Source organism: Tenrec ecaudatus, chromosome 3 (assembly GCF_050624435.1).
Source record: "Tenrec ecaudatus isolate mTenEca1 chromosome 3, mTenEca1.hap1, whole genome shotgun sequence".
Taxonomy (NCBI): domain Eukaryota; kingdom Metazoa; phylum Chordata; class Mammalia; order Afrosoricida; family Tenrecidae; genus Tenrec; species Tenrec ecaudatus.
In genome coordinates this window covers 118,233,604-118,259,580 of record NC_134532.1, presented here as the reverse complement: position 1 = coordinate 118,259,580, position 25,977 = coordinate 118,233,604, and the positions used below count along the sequence as shown (strand labels likewise).

General features: G+C 42.5%; 1 protein-coding gene across 3 annotated transcripts in view; it reads right to left on the bottom strand.

Moving 5' to 3' along the window:
• CENPE (centromere protein E) overlaps window positions 1–3,517 on the bottom strand; it is an 80,292-nt gene extending 76,775 nt beyond the window's left edge. For all 3 annotated transcript variants that reach the window (XM_075543973.1, XM_075543974.1, XM_075543975.1), the window contains exons 1-2: window positions 3,414–3,517; window positions 2,258–2,349 (exon numbers count right to left, since the gene is read on the bottom strand). In XM_075543973.1, coding sequence (XP_075400088.1) covers window positions 2,258–2,349; window positions 3,414–3,469 — 148 coding nt within the window. In that variant the 5' untranslated portion in view covers window positions 3,470–3,517. The remainder of the gene's footprint in view (window positions 1–2,257; window positions 2,350–3,413) is intronic.
• Window positions 3,518–25,977: the final 22,460 nt, after the last annotated feature.

Sequence of the window (25,977 nt, the reverse complement as noted above, 5' to 3'; positions counted from 1 at the left end):
CATGATCCGAATTCTACCTTGCAGGGCTGGATAGGGCAGAGTTTGTACACTGGTACATAAGAGGGCTGGAGGCACAGGGAATCCAGGGTGGATGATACCTTCAGGACCAAGGGTGTGAGAGACCATTCTGGGAGAGTGTAGGGTGAGTGGGTTGGAAAGGGGGGACTGATTACAGGGATCCACATGTGACCTCCTCCCTGGGAGAGGGACTGCAGAGAAGGGGGAGAAGAGACTACGGATAGAGCAAGACATGACAAAATAACGAAGTATAAATTACAAAGGGCACATGAGGGAGGGGGAAGCGGGGAAGGAGGGGCAAAAAAAAGAGAACCTGATGCAAAGGGCTTAAGTGGAGAGCAAATGCTTTGAGAATGATTGGGGCAGGGAATGTATGGATGTGCTTTACACAATTGATGTATGTATATGTATGGATTGTGATAAGAGTTGTATGAGTCCCTAATAAAATGTAAAAAAAGAAAAGGGAAAAAAAAGAAAAAAAGAAAAGAAAATGATTAGGGCAAAGAATGTACAGATGTGCTTTATACAATTGATGTATGTATATGTGTGGACTGTGATAAGAGTTGTATGAGCCCCTAATAAAACGTTTAAAAAAAAAAAAAAGAAATGCAATGTAGGAGAGCTAACACCGAAGATGAAGGTGGGGAAGTGCAGCTTCAGGTATACAGGTTGAGGAGAGCAGCTCAGAGAATAGAAGCGAAGAAGCAGAGTATGGGAAAGCACCTTTACTCTCAAGGGTAGAAAAAGGAATTGCAGAAAAAGGAGATTTAGAATTCAGAATGTCTTATCCTGTGAGTTAACAGACAGCCTTACGGAGAACAACCAAAAGGAATTCCCAGTGCCTTTCCCTTTAAGTTGCTAAAAGATCTCAAGCAGGCAGTCAATGATTATGGCCCAGACTCACATTTTGTAATTAGCATTAGGGCGCTAGCAGATTCTGAGAGCTGGACCCCTACCTACTGGAGAGCTTTAGCGAGAATTTGTCTTTACTCTTCAGAATGCCTACAATATCAATTGCTGTGGAAGGAAGCAGCCCTTGCATGAGCATGCAAGAATGCTGAGGATGGCACAGATACAGGAATACATCGATTGCTAGAGCATGAGAATAATATTACAGTTGTGTCTCAGCTACAGTTTATTGAACAAACAATAGGACAGATACATGAAGTTTGCCTAAGGGCCTGGGAAAAGATAATTCCATTAGAAGAGAAAGCTGAGTTACAGGCTATAAGACAGCGGAATGATGAATCCTGTGCTGACTTTGTGTCCCGATGGGAAGATGCTATTTCCAAATGTGTGAAAAATGTCCAGGCAGTAAGAGACCTGGATAAGCTGCATAAGCTACTGCATAAGCTATCTTATGATTTCTCTATTAAGCACTGTAAAAATGCCTTGTGTCCCTACAGGGAACAGGGCACCCTGCTAGATTATCTTAGGATATGCAGGGATGTAGAGACAGAGGAATACAGGGCAGACCTCATGGCGGCTGGACCCTTGGGTAGGGGTGGGGGGCTAATACTACACCCTCCATTTTACAAAGTATGATATCCTTTCCCAGGATGGTCTCACCATGAATGTAAGGCTCATTCTCACACACAAAATTCCCTGCCATTGAATAGAGGCCCCAACTCATAGTGACCCTAAAGGACAGGGTAGAACTACATCTCTGAATTTCAAGATTGTAACTCTTTATGGGAGTAGAAAGTCTTATCTTTCTTCCACGGAGCGGTTGATGGCTTTGAACCACTGGCCTTGCGGTTAGCAATTCAGTGTCTAACCACTAAGCTACCAGGACTCATTCTCTCCAAGAATGGATACTGTGAATTTTAAGGTTAACAGAAGTGGAAGCATCATCTTTACCACTTATTCTTTAGAGAGCTTTACTGAAAATTGTGGAAAGAAAAAGGTCCTAACAATGACTTAATGTCATGCAATATATTTTGGATATAGAGGGGAGACTACAAACAGACTACTGAATAACAGATGCAAATGCTAATTTCAGGCAAAGGGAAATTTCAACTGTTACAAATATCAACATATCTATTCATCCTGTCAAAAATCCAACCAAAAAACAAACATCTGTCATCAAACTGATGTCAACTTATATATGACAATTTAAAAAAAGTTTTCAGTAGTTTACAGAAGACTCAATCTGATCCTTAACGACAAAGCCAATTTTATTGGTAAATTTTTCTGCTCTTCAAAGGAAAGTGAAGGCAAGTTAACCTTGAATGCTTACCAAAATTAAAGGATTTACTCCCATCGACTTGATAAATAGTATTCTTCTCAGTTTTCCAGTAAACTTGGGTATCTTCTCCAAGAGCTTCTTCTCTGAAATAGAAACATTGTACTTTGGTATAGCTGGTTATAAAACATCATGCTGTGGAAACCACAATAGAAAAGTATATATCTCTTAAAGAAGTTATGATTTATAAGCACATATAAGTTATGATTTTTAAGCACATATAAGATAATCTATTTTTGAGGGTTCAACTCTCTTTAATTGGGGCTCCCCTGACCTCCTTCCCTGCCTTCTCATGTATTCCCACTGTGAAGCGCTTTACTTCCTCCCATGGTTGCTACTTGATTTGGATTATGCCTCCCTACTCCACCTTAAAATCTTCAGGAAACTCTTGAACACTTTAACAAGGCATTTTAAGACCTGGTTCATGTGCAACTGTCTTCATCCTCAGACGCAGATCCCTATAGATACTGTAAGGTCCCTCCAAATCCACTTGAAGGCGCCCGAACAGTGTCAGATTCACTACTGGGGCTTCCCGTCCCACGAAGTCACCAATGCCTTCATTGACAAAGGCCTTTGGGGGCATCACTTTATTCCAGCCGAAACTGCCATCTCCCAGATGGGCCAGCACCCGTCACAATGTACTGCAGTGATCTCTTGGTTGTGGCTGTCTTCTTCATTCGGGGACCAGCTCCCCCACCAGAAGGTAAGCCCCACAGCGACGGTCATTTCTGTTCAGGACAGTAAGTGTATCTTCAAACGCTGGCTACATGGATAAACGCTTGCAAGCTCCCAGTGCGCTCTGGTCCTCGCCCCGAGGGGCTGACCGCGACAGGGCACCAGGAGGCGGGCGCGTCCACCGACTCCCTGCGCGCCCCGGGCTCCCCGGGAGCGGAGAGGCGCGCCCGGCGCGTGCGCAGGAAGATGGGCGCGCCTCCGAGCGGCGCTGTTTAACGTCAGCTGCGAGCCCGAGTCCAGAAGGAACCTGGCGCTTCCAGGTGTCCCCACGGGACAAGACCGAGGCGCGGAGGAGGCACGGAGCCGGAAGCCCCGGCAGCTGAGCTGGGAAGCGGCAGTCCGAGGACCCACTCCCCGGTCGCGTCCCGCAGGCGCCCGACGCCCAGGGGGGCAACGGACCTGGCCGTGCACCTACCTGCTGTTGAGCGGCCGGACCCGCACGCAGACGGCCACGGCGCCTTCCTCCGCCATCGCGACAGACCGCCACGCCCGCAGCCTCCCCTCGGTGCTGGGCGCAGAGCCGCCCCGCCTTTAGTTTAAAATTTCCCCGGCGCCGCGTCGGATTGGGCCGCGAGGGGTGACGTCACGGACGGTTCCACTGGGCGCCGGCCGGCGGGGCGCTCGCCCGGGCGCGTGCACGAAGCAAGCAAGAGGGGGCTGAGGTCTGCAGCAGCGCGGGCGCGGGCTCGTGCACGTGCACGGAGCGAGCAAGACGGGGCTGAGGTCTGCAGCAGCGCGGGCGCGGGCTCGTGCACGTGCACGGAGCGAGCAAGACGGGGCTGAGGTCTGCAGCAGCGCGGGCGCGGGCGCGGGCACGTGCACGGAGCGAGCAAGAAGGGGCTGAGGTCTGCAGCACCTCCGGGCGGAGGCGGAGCGCGGCTGTAGCGGCCCTGTGGGACCGGGTAGAGCTGCCCCTGCGGGTTTCTGAGGCGATAACGACTGAGCAAGGCTCTGTCTTGTTCCTTGAGGAGTGGCCGTTGGGTTCGAACTGCTGACCCAAAGATATTTAGAATCTTCAAAGGACCACTCTGATGACAGTTGAAAAACAAGACAAAAATTCAAAGGGCAAGAGTTGAAACTATTGGTTGGGATTTCTCAAAAAAAAAAAAAAAAGCTGATTTAGGGGAATTGCTGGAGTGTAAGTTCATTTCAATAATGTGGTGAAACCGATTCCCGAGAAAGAAAATGCCGTCAAGGAATCCTTTCCCAGAATCAGTATCAGCTGTTACTTTGTCTTGAACACACAACACTCATGGTAGCATGGCAACATTTTCTTTAGGGAGTGTTTCAGTCCCCCTGTTTTCTAAAGAATTACCCCGGCTGACCAACGTATGAGGCGCTCTGGTGGAAAATTGTGTTACAAGTTGGTCTGCAAACCGCACGGTCAGCAGTTTGAACCACTTGTAGCGCTGTGGAGGAAAGATGAGGCTTTCAACTCCTGTCAAAAGGGACAGCAAGTCGAATAAGGGTTTTGGTTGCGGTGGCAGGGGTGGGGTTGGCGGGGTCTACGTGGTGGTGGTGTGGTGGTAAAAAGGAGTCCACTTAGAAAAGAAATGTCTGGAAACTGATTGTAGTTGCAATTGTACAATTCTACTTGATGTGCTGCACTATGGAATGATATATGTATTAAATCACAATTTTTAAAAAGTCTGGGAATCCCACAGGGACAGCTCTACTCTGACCTCTAGTGGTCATTACTAGTGACCAACAACAGTGAGTTGTTCTCAGAACCCCCACAACCCCTCTGAGAGATTTAGTCTCAGAACCCCCACAACCCCCCCACCCCCCCCCACACACACAAGGGCCTTCTACATTGTTCTATAGGGTCATTATGAATTGGAATTGAGTTGATGGCAGTATACTTGGAGTTACCAAGAGTATAATAACTGTTCATTAACAGGAGTTTTGAACTCTACCAATTTCATAATGCCATTTTGGAAGATAACTTGGTACTATCAAACAAGCCCCAAGACACCCATATCCTTGGCGCCAGGGCATAAGAAGAGTCCTAGTTGCTCAGTGGTTAAAGTGTTCTCCTGTTAACGAAAAGGTCAGTGGTGTAGCTCCACCAGCTGCCCCAGGGAGAAAGACGTGAGAGTGTTTCCACATCCACAAAGCTTTGCATTATGGTACCATTAAGTACCATCTTGTTGGTTCTGAAGCAATACGATCCTGTGGACAGCAGAAGAAAACACTTCCTAGGCTTGCGCTCTCCCCACAGTTGTTACATCTACATCCCTTGTTGCAGTCACTGTGTCAATCCATTTCATCTAAGGGCTGTCTCGTTTTCAATGACTCCACGGAGCACAATGTCTTTCTCCACAGACCAGGCTTTCCTGATAATGTGTCTTAAGTACATGGGTGGAAGTTTCACTGTCCTTGCCTCCAATGAGCATTCCCCAGAGTCAAAACAAAATAAAATGAAACAATATACCTCCAACAAGCACAGTGTCACCTCTGTGAGTCCGATTGAAGGTGTGTGTCTTTAACTGCAGTAGAATATTGTTGATGACTCAATAGCCATGAAATATGTATTTGTAGGAATTTATGCATCTGCCAATTTGAAAACATAGTGTAAAATGCTCAGAATACATCACTAAGAACTTTGAACATAGTTGTCTTTGAAGGCTGGGGTTATCTACTAGATAAGGAATTCAACAACAAAAAATCCACACCTCGAATTGATTCTAACTCTTAGTAGGTCTGTAGGACAGAGTTGAACTATATCCTGAGGCTGCAAATCTTTACACTAGCAGAAAGCCTCATCTTTCTCTCACCAAGCAGCTAGTGAGTTCGAACTGCTGACTTTGCAGTAGTCCAAACTTGTGACCCACTAGGGCAGGATAAAGGACTGTTGTTTTATTTTTTTTCTTTTTCTTTCTTTATTTTTAAATTAAAAATATTTAATTGTTTTATTAGGGGTTCACACAACTCTTATCACAATCCATACATATATCAATTGTGTAAGGCACACCTATACGTTAATTGTCTTCTTCATTCCCAACACATCCGCTCTCCACTTAAGCCCCTGGTGTCAGCTCCTCATTATTTCCCCTCCCTTCCCGCTCCCCACTCCCTCATGAACTCTTGATAATCCATAAATTATTATTTTGTCATATCTTGCCCTGTCCGACGTCTCCCTTCACCCACCCTTCTGTTGTCTGTTCCCCAGGGAGGAGGTCATATGTAGATCCTTATAGACATTTCCCCCCTTCCAACCCACCCTCCGTTTACGCTCCCAGTATCGCCACTCACACCACTGGTCCTGAAGGGATCATCCGCTGTGTACATCCTTTGTTCTAGCCAGACTTGCAAAGTAGACTTGGGATCATGATAGTTACTGGGGCGGGGGGCAGTAGGAAGCATTTAGGAACTAGAGGAAAGTTGTATTTTTCATCGTTGCTACATTGCACCCTGACTGGCTCATCTGCTCCCCAAGACCCTTCTGTTAGGGGATGTCCAGTTGTCTACAAATGGGCTTTGGGTCTCTACCCTGCATTCCCTACCTCATTCACTATGATAAGAATTTTTTGATCTGACGCTGCCTGGAACCTGATTCCTTTGACACCTCATGATCGCACAGGCTCGTGTGCTTCTTCCATGTGGGCTTTGTTGCTTCTCAGCTAGATGGCTGCTTGTTTATCTTTAAGCCTTTAAGACCCCAGATACTATATCTTTTGAGAGCTGGGCACCATCAACTTTCTTGACCACATTTGCTTATTCACCTGCTTTGTCTTCAGTGGTTGTGTCAAGAAGGTGAGCATCACAGAATGCCAATTTAATAGAAGAAAGTATTCTTGGATTTAGGGAGTATTTGAGTGGAGGCCCAATGTCCTTCTGCTACCTTAATACTAAACCTATAAATATACGCACATAGATCTATTTTCCCATCCTCCCATATAAATATATTTGCATATGTACATGTCTTTATCTAGACCTCTATAAATGCCCTTTGCCTCCCAGCTCTATTTCCCTTGACTTTCCTCCTGTCCCACTATCATGCTTAGTCCCCACCAGGATTTCAGCAATTCCTGTTGGCTACATTACCCTTGATCATGCTCTACCAGGCCTCGCACACCCTCCTCACCACCAATTTGGATCACTTGTTGTGCTCTTGTCCCTGGGTTTGTTAACACCACTACCTTTCCCCTCCCCCCCTCCACCTCCCTCTCTCCTATGTCCCCCCGGAACTGTCGGTTCCATTGTTTTCTCCTCCAGATTGTTCATCCAGCCTATCTTATTTAGACAGACCTGTGGAGATAATAATATGCACAAAAACAAGACAGAGCAAAACCAAGCAACAACATACAACAAAGCAACAATAAACCAATGACAAAACAAAACACAAGAAAGAAAAGCTTGTAGTTAGTTTAAGGACTTGTAGTTAGGAGTGTTTTCCAGTCCAGTCTGTTGGGGCACCACACCCTGGCCCCAAAGTCCACCTTCAGCATTCTCTGGGGACCTCACCACTCCATTCCCTTGCTGTTCTGTTGCACTCCCCCAGTGCTTTGCCTCGGTGTGGCGGGATCAGATCAGGTGCAATTCCCACACCGTGACTCCAGTGTTGTCCCCAGTAGGGATATGGGTCAGTGAGAAACATCGTGTCTCATAGTGGGGTCGGCCATGTGGTCCTCTCTGTTGACTGGCTTCTCTAATTGGGAACATTGTCCTCAAGGCCTGGTGGGCCAGGATGTGCTCCACTCTCTCCTCCTCCTCCTTCGTCTGCTCCCGTGTGCTCCGGTCAGATATGTCCCTCTCCCGGAGCTGTAGATTCAGTGCCGTCCTAAGTTTAATGCTATCCCAATACAATTACCCTCATCTTTCTTCAAAGAAATGGGAAATCTGATTCCCAACTTCATATGGAGAGGGAAGAAGCCCAGAATTAGCAGAGAACTCAAGAAGAAGGACACCGTGGGAGGGCTTGCTTTACCGCATGGTATTGGTACAATGACAGACACTCAGACCAATGGAAAGAAACTGAAAACCCAGAAACAAATCATCAGCATACAGACAACTGATCTTTGATAAGGGCCCCAATAATATCCAATGAAGAGCAGATGCACTCTTTCACGAGTGGTGCTGGAAAAATGGATATTTACCTGCAGAAAAATGAAGCAAGATCCTTATCTCACTCCATGCACAAGAATAAACTCAAGGTGGATCACAGACCTTGAAGTTAAACCCCAAATTATTAAGGCCATCAATGAGGGAATTGGGACCAACTTGAGAATTTTGGTGCAGGGAATACATAAGCTATCAAAGATAGGGAAGGACACACACACACACAGAGGAGGCACAAATTGACAAATGGGATATACTGAAGATAAAACACCTGTGTACATCGAAAGAATGCACCAAGAGAGTAATGAGAGTCCATGGATTGGGAAAACATCTTTAGCAATGACACATCAGACAAAGGCATTATTGCTAAAATCTACAATACTCTGCTAGCTTCCAAAAAGAAAAAAAACAAACTAACTAATTGCCCACTTGACAGGTGGGCAAAGGACCTGAACAGAAGTTTCAAGCTCAGAAATCCGAATGGCTAACAAACATATGAGAAAATGTTCCCGATCGTTAGCCATAAGAGAAATGCAAATTGAAACAACAATGAGGTACCACCCAACACCCTCAAAGGTAGCCCAATTCAAAAAATCAGAAGGCAACAAATATAGGAGGGGCTGTGGGGAGACAGGAACTCTAATCCACTGCTGACAGACCTGTGAGTATGTACAGCCACTATGGAAATCGATCTGGCGATATCTAAAACATAGAAATCGAGTTACCATACGACCCAGTAATCCCCCTACTGGGCATATACCCAGAAGAGGCAAGAAACAAACCAAGGCCAGACATCTGTGCTCCAATGTTCATTGCGGAAAGTTCACAATTGCAAGGAGTTGGAAACAACCCAAATTTCCATCAACCGATGATTGGATTAAAAAGCTGGGGTATATACATACAATGCAGTACTATGCATCACTAAAAAAGCAGTGGTGAATATATGAAGCACATCGCTGCATGGAAAGAACTGGAGGAAATCATGCTAAGTGAAGTAAGTCAAGCACAAAAGGACAAATACAACATGAGTCTGCTGAGATAAGCTTTAAAAAAAAAAAAAAGCAAATGGGGCATAGGGAAAAAGCTACTGTATACAAACATTCCTGGAGTGAGGACCAGGTAATATGGCAGAGACCAGACCAAATACAGGGATACACTTGGTAGACAACTAAAAAGGAGGTGGGGAAAGAAAAAATATATAATAATAAAAATAAATGAATAGCATGGTGACAGGGCACTAACCCACCCAAGGGGAGGGTATCGTTTATATCTCCACAGGGAAAGAGGCACGAGACTTCAACCCAGTGCTCCAAGATGTGAATGCACCATACTGGTGTGGAGTAGGGAACCAGTGGAGTGGCCTGAGGGGCCGGACCCAATCCCAACTACTACATGGACACCTGCCCCTCCCCCCAGAAGAATTTGTTTCAAAAGACGCCACTGAATCTGCTGTTTTATGTTAAAGGAGCCCTGATGGTACAGTGGTTCTGAGTTGGGCTGCACTCTGCCATAGTCAGTGGTTTTAAATCACCAGCAGATCAGCGGGAGAAAGACTGGGCTTTCCACCCTGGTAACTATCTTGCAAACCCACAAGGATCCTCAGTCTATGTATGAGTCAGCACTGACTAGATGGCAGTGAGTTTGGTTTCTGGTTATCTCCTCCCATAAATAGACACAGCCTCAGAATCTCACAGGGGCAGTTCTACCCTGTCTTATAGGTCATTATGAGTCGGCATTGACTCTGTGGCAGTAAGGATCAAATCATATTCCAATAATTCATTTTATTGAAGGTTGTTTTGTTATGGGCTGAAATGTATACCTGAAAAGATACATTCAAGTCATAACCTTCTGCATTACACTTATGAACGTGACCTAGTTTAGGAAGGATGTCTTTGAAATTCATGTATTTCAGTTTGCTTTTTGACTGCTGCTTCCATCAGCATTGCCTGTGGATCGAAGCAAGATAAAATGCCTGCCAATTTCAATCAATTCTCCCTTTATCGTGATATTATCATTGGTCCACGAGGATTTCACAGCACCTTAATTTCTAATCGTCTCAAACTGAAGATAACCCCATCCTTCAGCAGGAAAATGGCTAAACTGCTGAGCATCCATGCAGTAGAATGCTTTTGAGTAATAAACACAAATGATTGTACACACTATTTGTTTTTTTTTAATTTTAACAATTTATTGGGGCTCATACAATTCTTTTCACAGTTCATATATATACATACATCAATTGTATAAAGCACATCTGTACAGTCTTTGTCCTAATCATTTTTTCTCTTTTCTTCTTTTACATTTTATTAGGGACTCATACAACTCTTACCACAATCCATACATATACATACATCAATTGTATAAAGCACATCCATACATTCCCTGCCCCAATCATTCTCAAGGCATTTGCTCTCCACTTTAAGCCCCTTGCATCAGGTCCTCTTTTTTTCCCCCCTCCTCCCTCCCCATTCCCCCCTCCCTCATATGCCCTTGGTAATTTATACATCGTTGTTTTGTCATATCTTGCCCTATCCGAAGTCTCCCTTCACCCCTTCTCTGCTGTCCCTCTCCCAGGGAAGAGGTCACATGTGGATCCTTGTAATCAGTTCCCCCTTTCCAACCCACTCACCCTCCACTCTCCCAGCATCGTCCCTCACACCCTTGGTCCTGAAGGTATCATCCACCCTGGATTCCCTGTACCTCCAACCCTCATATGCACCAGTGTACAGCCTCTGTCCTATCCAGCCCTGCAAGGTAGAATTCGGATCATGGTAGTTGGGGGGAGGAAGCATCCAGGATCCGGGGGAAAGCTGTGTTCTTCATCGATACTACCTCACACCCTAATTAACCCATCTCCTCTCCTAAACCCCTCTATGAGGGGATCTCCATTGGTCGACACTTGGGCCTTGGGTCTCCACTCTGCACTTCCCCCTTCATTTAATATGATATATATACACATATATATACATACATATATACATATACACGCATATACACATACATACACACACTTATATCTTTTTTTTTTTTTGCATGATGCCTTATACCTGGTCCCTTGGGCACCTCGTGATCGCACTGGCCGGTGTGCTTCTTCCATGTGGGCTTATTTGCTTCTGAGCTAGATGGCCGCTTGTTCACCTTCAAGCCTTTAAGACCCCAGACACTATCTCTTTTGATAGCCGGGCACCATCAGCTTTCTTCACCACATTTGCTTATGCACCCATTTGTCTTCAGCGATCCTATCATGGAGGTGTGCAGTCAATGATATGATTTTTTGTTCTTTGATGCCTGGTAACTGATCCCTTTGGGACCACTCGCTCACTCAGGCTGGTGTGTTCTTCCATGTGGACTTTGTTGCTTCTGAGCTAGATGGCCGCTTGTTTATCTTCAAGCCTTTAAGACCCCAGTCACTATCTCTTTTGATAGCCGGGCACCATCAGCTTTCTTCACCACATTTACTTGTTCACACACTTTGGCTCCAGCCGTTGTGTACACACTATTTGGGTGGGTATCAAGCTAACTATAGCGTGAAAATAAGCCAATCTTAAAATATGATTGAAATGATAATAACATTCTTGAGATAAAATTATTGAGCTGGAAAACCGATTACTGGCTGCCAGATGTATATGTAGAGAGGGTCGGGCTGACTGTGCATGGTCTAAGAGGATAGCAGAGGTGAACTTTGCACTATATTTTGATGGTGGTGGTGGTGGTGACAAGAATCCTCCCTTGTGATGAAATTGCATGGTTCTACACACACACGAGCACATATACAACTATGAGACCTGGATAAGCCCTGTAAAACATGGCCTGTCACAGTGTGCCAGGCATTATACAATAGCTAGCAAAGAGCTTCGCATTGGGGAAACTGAGTGACAAGCAGAGAGCTCACGATGCTTTTCCTGATCTCTGGCTGGAGTCACGTACAAGTCAAAAGTAGAAAAGAAATCAGTCTCGTCGATGCTTACCAGTCTTCACATTGATTATCTTGATCTTTTTGCTAACATTTTTGAAGCTCCAAGATTTACTCAAAAGGTTTCTATGAATGTGGAAGTCAGACGTTTTTTCCTGTTTCAGGTAACATTTCTGAGTATTTCTTCTCTTGGTAAAAGAAGAGAGTTTGCTTTGTTTTGTTTTAGAGGAAGAAGTTTGTTTTGTTTTTTTTTTTGAATAAATAACCCATTTAATTTTTATGGTTTGACAATTGTATATGATTTTAAGATAGGACGGTGTCCTATTCATCTTTGCTTGCTTCTGCAACTCCTAACAAACAAAATTCCTGAATAATTTCAGCCATTCAACAAATGTTTTCTGATTTCTTAATTTCACTGCCCCAATTCTGCATCATATTGCCCCAGATATGTACCAACTCCATCTTTCCTTGATGCCCATGCAAACAAATTGACTAACGATGGCATTTGTGTGGATAGCTGATTTTTCCAATGTGAATAGATGGAGATAGCTTACTGAGCTAATTCAAGTAAATAAATATTGAATATATAAAATGACTTCTTGAACGCTTTCTGGTGGCTTCCCATGGACCTTTCTTCACGCGCCAGTTATCTTTGTGGACTTACAGTCTTCTCTGTGTTGTTTTCTTTTTCTCCATAAAGTTTTCTTCTCTTGCTGATATTCGTGATACATTTCTTTGCATAAAATAATCAGAAATTTAAAATTAAATATTTACATTTAAAAACAAAACAAGTAATTTCTTGGTTTCCTGTGGGGCACAGAACTGGGAAGGGAGTGTAGGTGGACAAATTCTGTGCTTATAATTGAGTATGGGAGGCAGACTGGTGGAGGGAGGTCTTCATGTCTGTGAGTTGGAGATGCATCCCCGGCACATTCTCCCAAGTAAAAGCAATTCCCCACAATTAATTCCCCTGAAATAATCCCACCTCTAAGGTGCCATTTGCAAGGACATGGCTGCTACTGTACGCTTGAAGGCTATCTGCCTGAAGGTGGTCTGCCATCAAGACTGATCAGACCACCCCTCTGATAAGGATCATAGATAGCTCCCCTAGAGAAGAGCTCAGGGATACGTGTGGTCAAGCCAGCCCAGAGACGGCCAAGGTGAAGCCGCCATCTCAACACTGGAACCTGCCCGCCTTTTTACTTATGTACTTTCCTGTTACATGTGTCTCTGGCACATCCCCTTCCTGTGATGTATGTAAATGACATGGCTTGCATTTCCAAGATTTTATAAGCCTGTGGGAGAATACAGTTGCTCCCTTCGTTGTTTCTGCCATTGGAGAGGTGAGCCCTTGCATGCCTCATCTGGTGTTTCTATAATTTATCCTTCATTTACACTACTCCCTTAGAATGCCTTCAGTTGGGGAAGCTGGTCCGCCACAATTTCCTTGTCTCTCTCTAACTCATATTTCTAGATCCTTACACTTCATTTTTTATAAAGACATTTTCTTCTTAAGACGAGCTTAGGTCCTAGCAACTAGCACTTGCAGTTCCATGACAGCAAATTTAAGGAGTTTGGTGGCACAAAGGAGCTCTGGTGGTAAATGGGTTACGTGTTGGGTATTTAACCACAAGGTCGACAGTTAAATCCACGCACTGCTTTGAAGTGTTTCGGGGGGGGGGGGCACAGTGGTGGGAAAAGGGAGCCGAAGTCAAGGAGTTCAGGAAGGAAGAGAATGTGTGGAAACTGATTGTGGTAGTAATTGTACAACACTGCTTGATGTGATTGAACTATGGAATGATATAATATCTGTATTAATTCCCCATAAAATGGTCTTGAAAAAAAAGTCAAGACAGTGATTTATTTGACGAAGGGGAGGTGCAGAGTTTGGAAGAACCTCTGGTATTCTTGTAATAATCGGTTTCTTGATATTTGTATTAGTCTGGGTTGACTAGCGAAACAAATCCAGAGACACTAATATGTGTGTAAGAGAGCATTTTATATCAAGAAGTAATTATGCATTCATAAAACATCCCAGCCAAGTCCAGATCAAATCCATAAGTTTGATATTAGCCCATAAGTCTGACATTAGACCATGAATTCCTCTTCAGGCACACACAGAGCAGGCAATGATGCTGAATGCAGTAAGATCACAGGCCAAGGGGTGGAAAGTCCTGAGGGTCCTCTGGCAGTGGATGCTGCTCCAGGACTCTGGCTGCCATCAGCATGACTCCATGTGGCTTGTCAACAGGGATGTGTAGCAGAGAGAAGAGTGTATCCCTCCTCTAGGGAGGAAGAAAAAGTTCTCAGAATCCTAATGAGAAGAACACACCCAAAAGGAAGGATCAATCAGGCCACAGGCTAGAATCCAGCCATTTATTCTTTTATCAAGTTGGCATGAAATTGTGTAACTAGCACAATGTTCTTACAAAATTGTACTCATTTTGTGAACGCATTTGTAGTTTGTAGTTTCCTTGCTTCTGCAACTCCTAACAAACAAAATTCATTCATCATTAATCATCTGTAATACTTGAACTACATAGTTCTTTCAAAGGTGAGGTAAGTATTCTCATGATATTCCCAAGGTGGAAGAATTAAATATAGAGCATTCCTTGTCATCTTATCATAAATGGAATCCAGGTCTAGGGCATCTGCACCTTCCTTAAAAAATGGTTTACTCACCATTCATTGGCATGATCAGATAGTTGTGGATGCGCTTCAGAGTCTGTTTCCTCGCAAGATGAGGATCAGCCATATTTTCCTGTAAAATATGGTAAACTTTGCAGGTGAGGCAAAAGGAGCCATAGAAAATATGTAAAAGATGCATACGGCAATGTTCCCATAAATTTTATTTATAGACACTTGAAACTTGAATTTTGTATACTTTTACATGTCATAAAATATTGGCGATTTGATTTCTTTCAACCACACAAACATATAAAAAATATTCTTAGTGTGTGGTTTCATATAAAAGTAGATAGCAGATCAGATTTTCCATGGAGGTGCGGTTTACCGGGCTCTGTTTTATGAGGTGTATTTGAAGTATGAGTATCATATGAACTGCAATTTATGTCAGTAATGCATGTATTTGGTTACACATATGGATAAAGAAGCAGCTTTCCCTCTATTTTGAGAGTCTTCAAGTTGTAAAATTTCTAGCTTATTTAGCACATTACTAGATCCATGGCTCACATATTAAGCTAGAAAGTTCCCTGAAGAACAATTTTGTCCGCAGTCTCTTTGCTCTGTTTTCTCTCACTACCCCCCCACCTTTGCATTTAATGAGGAGAAATAAAATATTACCCTAAACAAAACCATTTGTTCTGGGAGAAGAACAAATGTTAGCAGCTGTTGGGCCATCTGTCACTGAAGAGGAGTTTGATTAGCACTGGAAGGCCACCACGTAACTTTAGCTGTGGTTGTGCTAACTGAACATGGAAATAAAAGACATTGCTACCCAATTATGGGGTTCCCTATTGATAGTGGAGCTTACTTTATTTGGAAGGACAAGTAAACAGCATTTTAATCTATTTAAACAGATTTTAATCTATTTACCATCATTTCATTTATTTTATTAACATGCAATTCGTGTACCACATAAATCAATGGTTCAAATAGGTTTAAAAGAATTATGCAATAATAAGCATTAGGTCTTCATTCTCGTATCCATTATTATTAGTTCCTGCCCCATCAAACTTCCTCTGTCATAACCCTGAGGAGATATTGGTCTAGTTTCTCTCTCTACAGATTTACCTAGCCTGTATTTCATATAAAGAGAATCACACACACACACAAAACAAATGAACCCGGATGTGCTTTATACAATTGATATGTGTATATGTATGGATTGTGATAAGAGTTGTATGAGCCCCTAATAAAATGTTTAAAAAACAAACAAATGAACCATCAGCAACAATGAAATAGAACACAGAGTCAGCCCCCAATAAAGTAGACAATAAAAAAAAAACTAGAACCAGTTAAAAAGGGTCGAAAGGGAAAACAAATAGTAGCATGTTAAATGGTGACTTGCTATATCTGCAGGAAGCCACTTTTCAAGGCAATCTCTGAGGACAAGGCGATTCCCACCCCTAGTCAATGGTGTGAATGGATTTGTGTTTTCAATATCATCCACAGCCTTCTGCGAACTGGGAACTTAAGCTCTTAGCCTTCCTGCTTCCTTGTAGCCTGCATCTGGCTCAGGCTCATGTGGCCTGCCATCTTCTTGTATACATCACATTCACAAAATTCTGCACCCACTGCCGGTGACCTCCCAGCTTCCTCCTTTGCCTTCCTGCTTCATCCGCCACAGCGGAGTGAGTCGGAAGCGGGCTCTGGCTAGCCTCAGACTCAGGGACTGGAGTTGGACAGGGCTGGGAGGCTTTGACACAAAATTATTTCTTGTTCTAAAGCTCTCTCACATATACACGGGTGTCTCTGGTTTTGTTTCCTTAGGAAACTTTGTTTCTTTAGCCAACATACATGGAGTGCCGGAAGAACAAAGGTATCTGCTCTGGAAAAAAGGACAGGCAGATTGTTCCCTGGAAGCTAGGAAGGACATGCTATCAGGAAGGATTAGTCCCTGCTGCAGGACACCATGCTTGGTAGAGAGTCAGCCAAAAAGAGCAAGGAGGACTGCCACAGTAGCTGCCACAGTCGGCTCCATCAGCAACAATGGGCTCAAACCTAACACGTGCGGACGGCGCGGGACTGGCCGTGCTTCGGTCTGTCGCACACAGGGTGGCTGTGAGCTGGAACCAATTGGAATCCACCTGAAAGCAGCAGCAGCAGCTGTGAACCTACCCAAGAGTAGTATGAAGTATTCTTGCCTACAAAATAATACCGATGCGATGTAACTATGAATTTATAGGAAAAGTGGGAGATAGATAACACAGTAGTTGACGCTATGAGGGTATGAACTTAAAATGCAGAAGGGGGAGACTATAGGAATATTAACTTTGGTTGTTCCAGTAAAGTAAGTGCCAGGAATAGAGGTACAGTTTGTTTTATTGGGCTTCACTTTACTGCGCTTCACAGATAAGGCATTTTTTTAACAATTGAAAGAAAGTGTGTGGCAACCTGGGCCTCATAAATCTGTAAGTGTTATCATTCCAATAGCTTGTGGTCACTTCATGGTTTGTGTCATATTTTGGTAATTTTCACAATATTTCAAACTTTTGTTTACACTGGGAAACCCACAAATCCACGTGACTCAGTTTATGGTGATAGTGACTTTATTGTGATGGTCTTGAACCAACCGCACAATACCTACAAAGTGTATCTGTAAAAGGGAAGAGGAAATATAAAAATTAAAAGAGACTTAAATATGTCAATCAAATGCAACATGTGGACATGGATTGGTTCTTGATGGAGACAATACAACTCTAAATAAAACATGGTGAAGAAGTTGGAGACATTTATATATTGATTAGTTATTTGATAATATTAGGGCATATTAATTTAAAGAAGATTGATAATGATATTTTAATAAAAGTAATTCTTTTTCGACATATGCATATACGAGTATACTGAAGTACTTATGGGTTAAGTGTCTGGTATTTGTTCCTCATTGGAGAGTAGTTGTTCTATTGATTCTCCAGAATTATTTTGAATGTCCAGTTGGTCGCTAATGATACCCATGTATACAGGTTTGCCATGAAGCAGTACACACTTGACATCAATGATGGCAAATGAGCTCAGGCGAACTTCAGTGGTAATATCAAACATCTTGGAGAAGATGAAAATGAAATAGCTTAATGGATTATTTTCAACCTCGAGCATGGAAATAGCATTCCTTGTTTGTTGCTCCCCGATTTTAGTTGGTAATATCCCATTTATTTGTTTTGATATCTTCCATAGTTTTGGCACATTATTAGCTTCAGCTTTTCTAGGAAGCAGATCAATCACAAAAGGCCAAATATGATATGGCCTCACTGATACAAAACTTCTAAACCAGGCAAATGTATAGTGACTAGAGTTTTAATTGTCATTACCAGTGGGAATGAGCAAGGCGTTGTTTAGAAAGCTGTGAGTTTTTGCTTATGGCAATAGAAACGTTTGTCAGTGATATTGGTGGCAGCTGTACAACATGATATCTTTAAATTGCACCTGTGAAAAATGGTGACTGGTCAAATGTTGGGCTACATAGATATTGGTCACCATTAGGTGCCATCCAGTTGGCTCCAACTCTTACATACTCCATGGAAAACAGAACAGAACGCTGCCAGGCCTGTGCCACCTCACATTTGTTCTTATGTTTGAGCCCAATGCTGTGGCCACTGTGTCCGTCCATCTCATCGAGGGCCTTCCACTCTCTTGCCGCCACTCCACTCCACCAACACGATGACCTTCTCCAGGGACTGGCCTCTCCTGACAATGTGTACCAAGGACAGGAGATGAAACCTGGCCATCCTTGCTTCTAAGAATCATCCATCCTGGCTGTACTTATTCGAAGACAGACTTGTTTATTCTTTTGGATGTCCATGGATACTTTCAGTATTCATTGCCAACACCACAATCCGAATGCATCAATTCTTCCGTCTTCCTTGCGAAATGGCGGAGGGAAGAAAGACACAACCCCCACAATGACTTCAATAGATTCTTGAGTTTGGGGTTTGAGGCCAGAGCACAGCATGAAGTCTGGGGTGCTGGGGTCCTGGGATGTACCTACTCACTGCAGAGGACGAGCCAATAGCAGAAGAGCTGCCAGGAAGCCAGCCAAGTGTGGGATGTCCACCATGAGCAGAACCACAGGTCTGACTTTATGTTTGCCAGGTATTTGAGACTAGCTCAGGGCCCTTTGGATTTCTTTGCCAAAGTATCTCTTTCAACAAACTCATTCTTTCTGTTCAGACCTTATCTCTGCCTCTTGTCTGACTTTTGTCCCTCGACTGAAATCATTCTTGTGAGAGGGACAAGAACCGAGGGGTGGCAAGGCTTGAAACTCTGAGCCTGCTCCCGGTAACATTTGTCAATGTCCAACTTTCATATGTATATGGGGCGATTGAAAATACCAATACTGTGGTTTGGGTCAGGCGCACCTTATTTCTTAAAGAATTATCTTTGCTTTTCAACATTCCGAAAAGGTCTGCTGCAGCAGATTTATCAAACAATGCATTGTTCGATCTCTTCACTGCTGCTTCCATGAGTATTGATTGTGGATTCAAGTGAGACAAAATTCTTGACATCCATCCTTTATCCATTTATCGTGATGTTACCTATTGATACAGTTGCTTGGTTTTCCATACATGGAACTATAGTCCATACTGAATGCGGCCATCCTTGATCTTTATCAGCAAGTGTTTCAAGTCCTTCTCACTTTCAGCAAGGAAGCTTGTGTCGTCTGCATATCACAGGTTGTTAATAAGCTTTCCTTCAATCCTGATACTGCATTCTTCCACATATGATACAACTCTGGTTATTTGCTCAGATTATAGATTGAATAAGTGGTTGAGAGGATGCAACCCAGACCCACACCTTTCCTGATATTAAATCATGCGGTATTTCCTTGTTCTGTTCTTACAACTGTCTCTTGACCCATGAACAATTCCCCATGACCACAATGAAGGGTTATGGAATTCCCATTCTTCTCAAGGCCATGGTTTGTTGTGATCCACACATTCGAATGCTTTGGCACAATTAAAACAAAACAAGTAGACATCTTTCTGGTACTCTGGGTTTTTAGTCAAGATCAATCTGTCAGCAAGGATAACCCTTGCTTCAAGTGCTCTTCTGAATCTGGCTGGAACCTCTGTCAGCTCCTTGTCAGTGTGCTGCTGCAACCACTGTTGGATGAGCTTCAGCAAGATTTTACTTGCATGCGATGGCAATGTTCTCTAATTTGTTCTGTAACTTGAGCATTCTATTGGGTCACCTTTCTTTGGAATGGGTACACATATGGATCTCTTCCAGTCAGTTGGCCAAGAAGCTGTCTTCCAAATTTCCTGGCACAGATGTATGAGTGCTTCCCAAGCCTCATCAGCTTATTGAAATACTTCAATTTGTATTCCATCAACTTTTGGAGCCCTGTTTTTTGAATAATGCTTTCAGTGTAGCTTGGACTTCTTTCAGTACCATTGTTTTGTCCCTATAACGCTGAGAGTGACGTTTTGTAACATTTAATTAAAACATCTGGAACCGAAATTATGAAGCTTTTGGAGCCGAAGACGATGTCGATGAAATTGGTGCACTTTACTACTACAAATGCATACTGCTAGTCACGCATTTTAGCGGCACATGGTTAGACTGATTGTGCGTTTGAGGTTAAGTGGTCGTTGGCGTTCAGTGCATTTTACGATAATTTTCAATCTAGTGAAGTTTTAGTGTTGATATTTTTAGTATATGTTCATAAAACTGTACTTTTATGTCAAAGGTGTAATACTCATAAAACATGATATTTATTATATATTTCTGCTTTTTCTAAATGTAACGACTTCATTACATTCGTCTTTTGAATCAACGGTGACAAAAATCACCACAGCATGGATTGTGATTTGTTTTATGGAAAGCAGAGAATTTATGACCTAGATGGAAGTGGTACAAACTCAGACAAGGAACCAGATGCTAATATGAATGAAATTGGTAAGGAAAATATGTGTTATATTTAAAATTCTTGATTTTACAATATAAAAATTTAATTATATTGCTATTCAAACTATTTTGATAACAATATTTATTTTTCCCATGATAGGAAGTGAATATATGCCCAACTATTCTGACTTGGATGAATTAGAAGACCTCGTAGTCAGCAATGATAATACTAGTGAAGATGAGTTAGAAACCTCAGTTGTTGAAGTTGAAGAATCAATTCCAACAACTACAAGTTCAAAGCCATCTACATCAAGAAATCGAAGAATTCCTCTTTGGCGGCACATTTCTGGAGACGGTACCTATGCCTGAATGGGTAGGATAAAGATTCTTCTGGGGTAGTTAAAAATCCTGTTGAATATTTCAGACATATTATCTAGAAGTATATCATTACTCATATGTCAACCAATCAAATCTTTATGCAATCCAGCAAAATCCCAATAAACCTCTTGCACTGAGTAGCCAGGAACTGGAGCAATGTTTGGGTGCACTGCTTGATTTGATAGACTCGCTAATTGCACTGTACAGAATTCACATCAGATCGAAAAAATATGATCACAAATTATGTTTTCATTTTACATATGTGACTGTTGTGAACTCTTGGCTACTTTATCATAGGGACTGAGAACTTTCAGTTACCAAAAAATAAAATAAATAAAAAATCCAAAGTCTGCAAAAGTTCAAAATGAGCATTGCCGAAACTTTTCTTCTTGAAGGAAAAAGTAATAGACCAACAAAAAGAGGCAGACCTTCTACTAGCTTTAGTGATGTTGAGTTTGCTAACAAAAAGAGAATAAGTCCTGCCACCAAAAGTATCCCTGGAAGAGGTACCCGTTTGGATGGTCTTCACCATTACCCTGAGGTCACAAACAGAGGAAGATGCAAAAATGTAAATTGCAAGAGTGCACCAGTATTTTTTTGCAGCAAATGTAAAGTTCATCTTTGTATCACAAAAGAAAAAAAATGTTTTGTTCAATTTCACACTAACTAAAATTATAAACAAAGACATTTTGTATCATATTTTATAAATAAATAAGTTTTCAGTTTGTTTTCTTATTTAATAATAAAATAAAATGAAAAATAATATAGGAATGAAGGTGAATTTTAAAATTCTTTTATTATAAATCCATGGACAAATGTGACAATTTGGTTACATTTAAAAAACATTGCAAATTTTATATTTTTAAAATATATTTTGGTTGTTATATATATTGATAACTATTAAAGTAGAGAATAGAAACAAAATATTTTTCCTGAAATTAAAAACACAGGCATTATAGGGTTATGCTCATAAGCTATCATTTGAAATGGGTGCATGCTGACCAGTTTTTTCTGGTACAGTGACTCTGTGTCTTCTTTCTGTCTTCTTTCGATGCTTCCTGTATCATTCAATATTTGTCCCATAGACTCATTGAATACTGTAATTCAAGTCTTGGATTTTCTTTTAGTTCTTTGGGTTTAGGATAGTATGCATATATAATTATTATTTTTACAAATTAAAATAGAGATTATTGCATTTTTCTCTCCTCTTTCTCCATACATGTAAAAATCTTCAGCTTGACTCTGCTTCTTGTCTCCTTGCTTTGCTGTGGTGGCTTCCACGTTTCTCTCACAAGTGGCTCGTCCCTGTGAAAAAGGCTCAGAGGCCATATCTTACACCTGGACTCTTCAGAGCAGAAGGAGAACCCCGCTTCTCTCCAGCCCAAGGCCTGCTGTCATGAAAACACGGTCCCATATGATTCCAGTGTTCATCCTTTGTTACCCCTTTTGGACACAAATTTCCTCCACGACACACTGCTGGGTTCAATCATTTATTGTAAGGACCACAGGGAACTCACAGACATAACTCAGAATCATGGAGGCTTACTGGGGAAGTTGGCAGTTTACAACAGGTGAGGATGAGGATGCAGTCGGGATTCAATCAGTGGCCTCTGCAGGACCTCTCTTCATCCAGCAGCCAAGTAGCTCTCTGATCCTCAGCCTCTCAGCCATATGGGCCCTAGGCCTCTTCTTGGTGGCCGGGAAGTTCACCTTTACACTAGTTCACAGTGCCACATTCTTGACCTTGCCTCTTAGCTCTGTCTCATGGTCTCCTTGCTTTGGCCTCCGTCTCCGTGTGCCAGGGCCTGTTGCCACTGTCACTTTAGGTAGAGATTTCAAGGGTGCTCTGTTCATGCGCTTCCTCTTTGATGGCCCTGAGGATTCTCTCGGTTCCTGCTCCCAAGAAGGCTCATTCTTTTTTTTTTTAGTTTTAATAATTTACTTTTTATTTTACCCAATATATCCAAAATGTTATCATTTTGGCATGCAATCCATCAAGATTATTAATGCGATGGTTTCCATAGCTTCCTAAAGCACCAGGTCTTCAAAATCAGGTGTGTATTTTACACCTTACAAAACAATTCAGACGAGTCCCCTTGTGAGGGCGAAATAGAGCGCAGCTGATTGGTTACTGTAGCAGGCAGCAAGACAGTATAGAACTTCTGGGGAAGGTGGGAGCCAGCATACCCTGCCCGCATCATCTTCTCTCTGCCGTGACTTAAAGGACAACCAGATACATTTTGTAACCAATGTGGAGGTGAATCTTACGTAACCCAGAGAAGGCAAAGCTCTACCCCTCTACTGTTATCATATTGATCAATAAACTACGTGTGATTGAAAGGTGTTGAGGAAAGTTCATCTTTACGTATAAAAATCTTTGATGATCATTTCAAAATATCCCTCAGTATAAATTTTTGCCTGGGGAGGGTGTTAGGAACCCTGTGAAAGCTGGCCAGGCCTCTATTAGTTCTCCACACAGAGCATTTGCTTGGTCCCACCCACTCACTTGGCGGGAGTTACAGAAACCTGAAGAGAAGCGCCTTATTAAGAAATTTCACTTCACAATGTCTTATATATCAAGTTAATAAGAGTTCACTATATTTCTTTAGCTTTGAGTATAAAGGCGCAGAAGAATCTCTCTCTCTCTTTCACACACACACACACACACACACACACACACACACACACATACACTCAAACACACAACCAGAATTTATCTGTAGTGGAGGGTTCTTTCCAAAGCAAGATTAGACTTCTAACAGATGTCTACGTAATTGAGACTCACTGCGAGCTCTTGGCTTTGTGCTGGTTTGTAACCCGTGTTAGGAAAGCCTCCCTCTTGTCCTCCATGTGGGGCTTTATGAGGAGTTTCTCCCTTAAAAAAGACCCATTTTTCATTTTCCGCTTTCAGAAAATGGTCTCTGCTAGACTAGGACAGTGAAACCACAAAACAAAACCCATTGCCATCAACTAGTAGCAACTTTATACCAATTAATTAAATCCTACTTCTGTGCAACATCTATCTGGCCATCTGTTCAGTGCCTATTTCCCAAACCATGATCTTCAATAGAAGCAGAAGGAACAGCACCACCTGTGCCCCTAAGCCTTTTAAGTTTCCTAAGTAGGACCTCAAGGTTACTCAAGCTAAATTCAAGTGCTTTGGGACTATGTTGTTTCTCACAGCAATCAGCAGAAACGAGTCCGCAGCCAACATGAGTTATATGTTTAGCCTGACTCACAACAAAGCTATTTCTTCTTGTTTTACGAGGTTTAAAAACCTAATTCTTTTATCTCCTTCATGAGTATTATTCTGTATTATCTCAATGTTCCAATTAATATCCCATTGCCATCAAGTTGATTCTGACTTACGGTGACCTTATGTGTTACGCAGTTGAAGACTGCATCATAGGGGTTTTTTTTCTTTTAAAAAATAATTTTATTGGGGGCTCGTACAACACTTATCACAATCCATACACATATCAATTGTGTAAAGCATATCTGTACATTTGTTGGCTCATCATTCTCAAACCATTTGCTTTCCACTTGAGCCCCTGGTATCAGCTCCTCATGTCTCCCCTCCCTCCCTGATCCCCCCTCCTTCATGAGCCCTTGATAATTTATAAATTATTATTTTGTCATATCTTACACTGTCCGACTTCTCCCCTCAACCACCCTTCCGTTGTCCCCCCCAAGAAGGAGGTCACATGCAAATCCTTGTAATGGGTTCCCCCTTTCCACACCATCCTCCCTCCATCCTCCTGGTATCGCCACTCTCACCACTGGTCCTGAAGGGATCATCTGCCCTGGATTCCCAGTTCTTATCTGTACCAGTGTCCATCCTCAGGTCTAGCAGATTTGTAAGGTAGAATTAGGATCATGATGGGGTGGAGGTGGCGGGGAGGAGGAGAAGCATTAAGGAATCAGAAAAAAAGTTGTGTGTTTCATTGTTGCTACACTGCACCCTGACTGGCTCATCTCCTCCCTGCAACCCTTCGGTAAGGAGCTGTCCAGTTGCCTACAGATGGGCTTTGAGTCTCCACTCCTCACTCCCCCTCATTCACAATGCTATGATTTTTTGTTCTTTGATGCCTGATAACTGATCCCTTCAGCACCCTCTGATCACACTGACTGGTGGGTTTTGTTCCTTCTGAGCTAGATGGCCACTTGTTTACCTTCAAGCCCTTAAGACCCCAGATGCTATATCTTTTGATAGACTGGCTCCATCAGTTTTCTTCACCACATTTGCTTATGCACCCACTTTGTCTTCAGCAATCATGTCATGAAGGTGAGTATGATGGAATGCCAGTTAAATAGAACAAAGTATTCTTGCATTGAGGAAGTACTTGAGCAATGCCCAATGTCCATCTGCTACATAGGGTTTTCTTGAATGTAGTTTTCATAGAGACAGATTGCCAGGCCTTCTTTCTGGAGCATTGATGTGTGGGTTCAAGCAACCAGTATTTTGGTTAGCATCTGAAAGTAAGCTGTACTACCCAGGGAGGTTCAATTTACAAAATAGGGATCATTTCCTTCATTATGCTAGAACTGAGTTGATTCTAAAATGTTATACTAGTCCTTAGTGCATAGTTTTTCATGTAAAGGTAGCATATTTTAACAGAAAGAACATCAAAATTTGGGAACAAAGCAATGAAATCCCAAAGAAATAACAAACATAGACTTTGAGGCCAGGTCATGGCATCCCATCAGACTCGACTGGAAAACACTCTTAAAGGTCAACAAACAGACCTGGAACTATTTATAGGCTTTTATATTTGTCATCTTTTTGTTTTACTTTGTTTTGCTCTGTCTTGTTTTTGTGCTTATTATTGTCTCTGCAGGTCTATCTAGATAAGATAGGTGGGATAAACAATCCGAAGGAGAAAACAATGGATGGAAGGTTCAGGGGAGCATGGTAGAGGGGGAGGTTGGGGAAAGAATGGGGGGTGTCAATAAACCCAGGGGCAAGGGAATAGCAAGTGCTTTAAAATCAATGGCGAGGGGATTGTAGGAGGCCAGGTAGGGCTTGATCAAGGGCAATGTCACTGGGAAGAATTACTGAAATGCAAATGAAGGCCGAATATGATAATGGGACAAGAGGAAA